The following is an 8,434-nucleotide window of genomic DNA, read 5'->3' as shown; positions in this document are numbered from 1 at the left end:
TATTGCATGATGAGCTTGCTTACTGTCGGTGGTAATTATAAAGAAGTATACGTGCCTTTCTCGTCGCCTTCTTTCTTTAAATGGGTGTTGCAAAGTTTAATGATCAGGATTATAGTCACAGTGTGTTCGAGAGACAGGCGTTTCCCCAAAAGGTTACACGTTTCCCATCCGGTGTATTAGGTATCTGGTGAAAAAGCTTGACTCTTGCAGTATCATCAGTAACTTTTATCAATGACGTTATTAGTACAACTTTTTAGATTTTGTAATCTTCCAGCGATTGGAATTAGCGATGAATGAAATTCCCCATACAAGAGTTATATTAGTCAGCGTAGTTTGTTTATTAGTAATTGCAACTTTAATTTATGACAACACCAGCAATGGAAAACTAGTAAATATCCAGAAAATGTCTAAACTCTCCCCGTTATACCAAACGGATGTGAATAAATCTGAGAAAAAGAGGAAATGTGAAGTAAGTTGGCAATTGTTATACCACGCATATGTATTGTATTGACCCCTGTGTAAATTGGTAATGTAATAACACATTCGGTTTTGTAAATGACCTAAGTTTACAGGACAGATGCTGCAATGCAAAACGACATTTCGTATTCATAAAAACTCATAAAACTGCAAGCTCAACTATCAAGCATATGTTGGATAGATATATTGCAAGGAATAATATAACTACGGTAAGTAGATGGTTTTCTTTACATCACTTGCAATGAATTAACGTTACACCTCCTGTAAGTAATCTTCGAATTCATTGGATAAAATTTGGCCATTCTCGATAAAGGCTACTTATGAAACATTAGTTTGTCTTGTAAATCATGGATTTGATTATACAGTAGAGTATCTTATAGGACGTGGGTTCGGTTAGTTCTCTTTCTTAAATCTTTTTCACGGGTGTTTACACATTTAGTGATAGACGAAAGAAATATTATTGGACAGTGTTCTCAGGTCAAACAAAGCACACGACAAAGCCGGTTACTGTTGTTAAGTATTAAAATTTGATGTTGAACGAATACAACGTTGTTTTAAGGTTAAAGATTTGTACGATCGAATGTTGTAGTTTTTAATATATAGTAGGTTGGGGTAATTTGGGACATCTTTTCATTGTAGTTCCTCGTCATCCCGCTTGATAAATATAGAAATTTGTTTACAACAGAATCAGGATAGTTGGACATTTTGTGCTAAAGCTGTCCCATCTCACCCCACAAAACTATATTTTTTGAGCATTTACTTTCTCCTTATGACGTCGCACTTTAAAAGCGCGTAGGACCGCAAACACGTTTGCTTTCATTGCTGTGTTATGTGGAGTATTAATAATTTTTCTTGGTTAATTAATTAACTTTTTAATCTATATTTGGTTAAGCGGTTTTATCAACCATAGGCTTGCAGTCATGTATACTGAAACATGAATATGTTTGAATAAATACAGGGTACTATAATAAAAAATCCGACGTGACGTTACAAAGTAGGTAATTCGTTTTATAAAAATAATTTATATTTTTTTTATAAAATATATACTTTTTATTTTAATTTTTAGCAGGAACCAATACTTACGTACCAGATTGTGTTGCCTTTTTAAAACTAATCATCAACAAAAACGACCAAAATTAAAACATATACTAAAGTCAATATTTTACAAATTTGTTATATATTCACAAAAAAAGCATTCATTATACCATATCCAAAATAAGATTTTCTTTAGCATTTTAAAAACTAAAAACCGCTCAAAGTTGATTCACAAATTTTATAATGAAAAATCCCATGCATTGCTGCATGACCGATTTTTTTTACTCTATCGGTTGGATTTGTGGTTTTGAAAGGATTTTTTTTAGAAGATGTTTCGTTTTTTAGAACGTTGGTGGTACCTTTAGATCACATTTAATCATTTTCATCCAAATATAAGTTTTGTTTTTTTATTGTTATGCCCCTCTAAGTGTATAAATTCGGTGTTACACGAATATAACATTTTTCCATGTCTGTAATAACACGTACACAATAGTATTATGACATTTTTATTTAAAAAACATCGCCGAAATTATATGGTTTGCGACTTTGAATCATCAATCCAGAATCATTTGTTTCATAAAACTGGTTTAAACTTCTGTTGGAAAAACTGATATAGTAGGGTGGGGGAAGACGGGACAGCTTTAGCACGTGATATCCAAATATCCTGATCGTGTTTTAAACAATTAACAACGGTCTATGGGAGTCGTTGGAATACGGTTTTATAATTCTTTGAATGTTCCTTGTTTATTACCAAATGGGACGAGAAAATAGAATGAAAAGGTGTCCCATCTTCCCCCACTCTACTATATATATATATACATAAGAAAAAAAGAGATTTGTCATATATTTTTATTTTTTAAATATTATGTAATGTGTACCTTAGGTGTCCCATTTTACCCTATACTATATAACAGTAGCGTGGTCAGTTTTTGCTTTATGACGTTTTGGTTTAAGTTTTACTTTCTATTTAAAACAGGCAAAACCGTGGCCAGAGCCTTTCGTCGGAGGTTATCCCGGACATATTAATTTTAAATTGGTGAAGAAGTCAGATAATGAACCACATAAACATATTGAAGCGATCAACGACCATCTTCGATTTGATGCACAAGTTCTTAGACAGAATATGCCAAGTGACACTGTGTAACTTATTTTCTATTTTGGTGACTGGAAGGAATGCAACTTAAATATTTTTACCGAGACGACGCCCGTCGTTAAAAAGGGGTTTCGTATATTGTATATACCTCGTGCCCCCTTATGAGTAGCCTATAACCATGCAACGTAGTAGTACCACGGGTAAGATGAAACACCTTTAGCAGATAATATCCAAATATTCTACAAAATTGGACGAGAAAATATAGAATGAAAAAATCTTTCTCACCCTGCTATGTATAACAAGTTATGTAACAGATAAAAACATATTTTTTGTTTTCTATTAGCCATACCAAAGTTTCTAAAATATTTTCTGACATTTAACTTATTTATTTTAATAGCTATTTCACGATACTTCGGGAACCATGGGCTCAATTTCAGTCGTCATTTCACTATTACAATAAGTGGGCGGGCGAGCGATTAAAACCAAACTGTTTGAACTTACCAAATACACTAGTCAAGAACGGGTCTGTTATGACGTCCACTCAATTTTTACACCGGTGTGTAAAAGTGTTGGATCGAAGGGTTCCTTGGTATTTCAGGTAGGAGCATGACTTGGTTATCTCGGTAGGTTATGCTGTAAGTGTCCCGGTGCGGTGTTATTTACCCGGGTTCCTGTTCACCCCACGGTAAATAATGAAGAGGAGTGATCGCAACGTGCTGTTGGTGCATACTGCTAATTGAGCTAAGATCCTCATGCCGATGACGAAAACTAATCAATGATCAACGTTAATTATGCTTTCTGTGTACCACCCTAAATTTATTTACGTGTTTTCTATCACTAAAGTATACAATTGGTATTTCGAATTAAACTTGTATATTTTAAGTGAAATTTGGCATTTCAATAGAAATGGTGATCGATATTGAACTCGCGTGTCCGCGCAAAATTTATGAGTTTTAGTATTACCTATAATATGGTTGTGTTTACGGTATAAGCGCAGTGCTACTCAAACCTTGGGTTCGTTAAAACATTAAAAAACCCTATGGTTCAGTTCAGGGTTAAAAAATCTTATTTTGTTCTAGAGCAAAGAATTATCAAGCCCATGATCTCGGTGTTGATCCATGGTTAACTGACCAACAACTGATCAAAGAACGAATTCAGCAGTTGGAGAGCAGCCTCGATTTAGTTATGATAACTGAATATTTTGATGTCTCGGTTATTTTGCTCAAGGTAAAGGAATATAATAATAAAAGTGTATTAATAGCAGGGTGGGGTAAGATGTAACATTTAAGCACATATTGCACCATATTTTAAACGACATAATATATATGAAACTTTGTTGGTGATTTCATGAATTTGTAGTATCATATTTTTATTAATTGACACAAATGGTTTTAGTGATTGGGACAGGTGGGGTAAAACGGGACAGCTTAAAATCCTGGTTAATTTGAACAACTAAATAAATTAGCCATTAAAAATAAATATTTTATTTAGTAAACAGACACACGTAGGACGCACGTAATAGAAAATAATTACGTATGCTCTGAAAATCCAGTTAAAAATTTCTTTGTCTTGCTCTACTGCTATAATTTGCTACCTACAATATGTTATTGGGCACGGTTATTGAGCACGCAAGTGGTTATGAAGATCCTTTTGCGTCAGTGTTATTGTTTTTTTTTGTGCGATTTTTTCATACTTTTCTTAATTCTTAACTTTAGCATTTATGCTATTGTAGTAGGGAGAGGAAAGATGGGTCACTTTGTCAGACAATACTTTTTTTACGGACCCCATTTAATGATAATCAGGTAAATAATGTTACAGAATTATTCGACAGTATCATCACGACTCTATAGAACACAGGTCGAAGCTTATTTCTGTTTTTAAATATTAAAAATTATGTAAAATAGAAACAGAGCTAGAATAAATGTTTGGAAAGGTAAAAATTCGAAAAAGCAAAGTGCCAATTTTGAATGCTTGCTAAATTAAGTCGATAAAATTTTGTATTTTGCAAGTGTGAACGATTAAACTAGTTTAACCTTAAGTATGTATGTACAGTTTAATTTTACCTAATAAAACTAGTTTTAGTTTTGTGAAAAAAAAGAGATACATGAGGAAAATAGGCAGGGGTCAGTATGTTTTTAATTTGAAGTAAAAACAACAAAAAATATTGTTTATATATATAAAGTTTAAATGACAAAGAAACTACCACATCCGGTTAAATTTGGTAGATTAACTACAACTTGCAGAATACTGCTAATATAAATATAGTTTAATTTAGTGTCCTATCTTCCTCCACATTGTAGTTTTGTATCTTTCATTGCCAAACTTTAAAAGGTTTGCTTTTAATTTAATAATTTATACCTCACTAATTCGTAGTATTACCCAAAAACCGCCATCTATTTTGATTTTGGGAACGTTTCGCAGTATATGCTTGTGTCCCATCTTCTCCCACTGTACTAAATTTCTTGATTGAATGCAAATCATGTTATATATTTATAAATCTTAGAAATTTTCAGATTTAAAACAGTACAATTAGTGGTAAACTTAACTGCTAATTATAAAACGTGTAACTTTAACATTAATTAATTGATAGTATTTACTATTCAATAGATTAATTCTAACTAAGCAGTCTTATAAACCATAGTCATAGGGTATAATAGCCAAATTAACACATGTTAGTGAGTTAAGTAGGCCCTGTATCAAACTTTTACTTCTGGTTTGATTTTAATCGGGCTTAGTCGAAGTGGTGAAAGAAAAGTTTACTAAATCTTGCTAATTTAATATGTGCTCACTCATTAGAGCTCTGCTGTCTTCTTTATTAAACCATTGATCTTGTATGAACAGTAAGTATTGTTAGAACAAGACTACATTATAAAGTATCTATTGGGTAAATATTTAGCAAGAAAAACTGTGTTAGTAGAACTGATTGCTGCTTAATAAGACAAAGCACCTTCCATTTAAATTTGAGTAAAGAAGTATCATTTGTATCCATAGTAGTTTTAAATGTGCAAACCCTAGGGTATTATGGGTGGTGTAGAGCTATAACAGCTGCATTTTAATTGCTAACAAAATACATCATGCAGGATCTTTTATGCCTATCATGGAACAACGTGGTGTACAAAATTAAGAAGCACTTTACGTATAAAACAGAGGAGTTGAGCAACAAAAATAGAAACATATTTGAGCGATGGAATGCTTTGGTAAAAAAAAACAGATTTGTGTTTATTTATGTAAATATAATATTGTAGTGCTGGGTGTGGCTGTTGGTCGATAAAAAATGTAAAAAGTTTGTGAAAAATATAAAAGGACATATTTTGCAGGACCATGCACTCTATCAGCATTTTAACAAAACCTTGTGGCGAAAAGTAAGAGAGTACGGAGAAGAACGGATGGAAAAGGACCGACAAAAATTGAATTATCTTCTAAACAAGACAGTTCAAAAAACAGCAAAACAACATCCCAAACAACATCAACATATCATATCAAACACATCGATCATAAACATTAAGGAAATAGCCAAAACCATGTTTAGATACTCCATACCTGAAACTACAGCTGTTAAGATTGCCAGTTATATGGGTGCTAATTCTGGTGGTTGCATGAGCACTACATGATGGTTGGTTGGTATTTAAATTGTTGACTTTTTTTACACCATAAACTTAAATAAAAGTTATAAAAAACAAAAACCTAATGGCCACATTTGAACAATTAGTGCTGATCGACAATTACCACTTCCACAAATGTAGTTTCATTGAACGCGTTCCACACGGCCATCCACCGCACTAATCTAAGACAAAGTTCTAACCTCTTTCGGTTTAATTTTGATCCCAAGTCATCACTGTTGCTTCAGCATTACTTAAGTTTTGTTTTTCACCAATACACGAGTCAACCACCTGTCATAAAAAGTTAGAATAAATATGGATGAAATTTATTCAATCTCCCATGACAGGAAAATTACTTGTTATAACATAGATATAAGGATGTCACTCTGGTGACTATTCTTAGGGGCGTAACCAGTAACCTTATTTACTGCTCAAGAGTGTAGCGGTAGCCAGAACAACCAAAAAGTTGCGGACCAATCGCCTACGGTTCTTAATCTACTCTTGAAGTAATAAAGTCAATTTTATCGTTTTTCGTTTTTTTTAACCACTCATGCTTTGTTACAACATAATGGCAAGTCCAACATTGATTATTTGCATAATAGTACTGATTGAATATTTTGCTGTGTCAACTGTCAATATTAACACAATTACACGAATGCCTAAAAACAAACAATTCCAATTTGATTTAGTTTAAATCAAACATCTAATAAACGTATGTTAGTATGTCTAATCACATTTAATTATTACAAATTTCACTAAGTAAGTAACATCACCTTTTCAAATTCATTTTGTCGAGCTGTAACAGCAAGAAGAAGTTTTTGAACTTTGGTTTCTTTTTCTTTTATTTCAGCATTAAGTTTTATAGCTTCACTTTTTTCTTTCTTTAAAAAATGATTACTCATTTAAATATCTCTATTGGAACATGAAAAAGTCTTTAATTTTCCTTATTCATCTAGTAGGCTAATTAGTGACACAAGCTATTAAGGTTTACTACAACTAAAAAAAATCCGTTTATATTTGCTGCCATTGTTACATTGTTAAGGTATGTGTTCTTGCTTGGTCAAAAATACTAAGTGTTGCTTGAAGTTTGAACCCAATGGTCACTGTGTTATCTAAAGAATTAAAATAACAATACTGATTTACCAGATACAGTTCAGTCAGTTTGGCCAATTCATGTTGTGTAGCATTTGCAATATGTGCTTCTATGTCTTTATCTGGTACACCTGTTGGTTTCCTAGTAAATTAGAAGCAAATTAATTGGTTTATGCTGAAATTAAAGTTCAAGGCGTAAGACACAGACATGAAAAAATTTATATTTAATTTGAACTAAAAACTAAAAAAAATAGTTAATTTTCAGTCACTATTGTTTGACGTAATAAAAAGATTTGCATAATAACTAATATTATTTGACATAATAATAAGCAACAGTCTACAGGCCAGTCAAATTTAATTCAGAATGGAGGCGCGTGCTATAAGTTCTCCGTTTCTTGTTTATACGTTTATGATCCTTAGTCCTTACCAATCAAAATCCTCATCAACTTTTGCTTTGTTCAGTTTACATAACAGTAACTGAAGATTGCCTTCTTCAATCCACTGATTTATGCTAAGCAGTTGTTTCGTTTCAAACATTTCCCACAATTGATCAGACACAACCTGAACAATCTCTGCATTTTTCTTGTAATATTTTGGAAAGGAGGCGGAAAGCTTTCGACAGCTGAGGAATGTACATCTTATTGAATGTAAAATTAAACAAATTAAAAAATCTAGGATTTAACTTGGAATTTAATAAAAAGAAGTAACAAATTAATACTATTAACCAAACAACTTGCATACAAATTGATGTCTTACGCATAGATTATTGTGTTCTACTTCTACCTGTATATTGTTATGTGGTGTTCTTATCTATTTTTAACCATTTAATTAATTAACCTATATCCAAAGACTGTTTTGTGTTTATTTTTTTAACTTTTGCACAAGAGCGGTCTAATTGTTCTTTTTCGCTTTCAGACCATATTTAGTAAAATGACTGAAAACAAATTAATTTTAACTGCTTACCTTCCATGTTTATCACAAATACTTTTCACAAACTGTTTGATACATAAGTTTAAATTCTCAAAGCTTTGACAAGTATCTTGATGAACATCAACATCAACAGTGCTTGCATCTTGGTTCATTTTTTGTTTTTTTAGCAGCAGTTAACAAAAAAACTACTAATGTAGCCAAAACTTTT

General features: G+C 32.2%; 2 protein-coding genes across 2 annotated transcripts; one reads left to right on the top strand and one right to left on the bottom strand.

Moving 5' to 3' along the window:
* The first annotated feature begins 144 nt into the window (after positions 1-144).
* On the top strand, positions 145-6,533 carry LOC149728162 (galactose-3-O-sulfotransferase 3-like). The gene is made up of 7 exons (XM_089888250.1): positions 145-469; positions 573-686; positions 2,489-2,652; positions 3,003-3,203; positions 3,685-3,832; positions 5,686-5,802; positions 5,923-6,533. Exons 1-7 carry the CDS (start codon positions 290-292, stop codon positions 6,214-6,216), a joined length of 1,218 nt encoding a protein of 405 aa, XP_089744376.1. The 5' UTR covers positions 145-289; the 3' UTR covers positions 6,217-6,533.
* On the bottom strand, positions 5,398-8,395 carry LOC149728161 (polyamine-modulated factor 1-like). The gene is made up of 5 exons (XM_089888260.1): positions 8,260-8,395; positions 7,724-7,918; positions 7,348-7,438; positions 6,978-7,085; positions 5,398-6,495 (listed from the first exon to the last, which is right to left on the bottom strand). The coding sequence occupies exons 1-5, from the start codon at positions 8,376-8,378 to the stop codon at positions 6,418-6,420; spliced, it is 591 nt and encodes a 196-aa protein (XP_089744386.1). The 5' UTR covers positions 8,379-8,395; the 3' UTR covers positions 5,398-6,417.
* Positions 8,396-8,434: the final 39 nt, after the last annotated feature.

Source organism: Ciona robusta, chromosome 11, assembly GCF_009617815.1.
Source record: "Ciona robusta chromosome 11, ASM961781v2".
NCBI classification, from domain to species: Eukaryota; Metazoa; Chordata; class Ascidiacea; order Phlebobranchia; family Cionidae; genus Ciona; species Ciona robusta.
The sequence above is the reverse complement of the archived record's forward strand: the minus strand, read 5'-3'. Positions and strand labels throughout refer to the sequence as shown.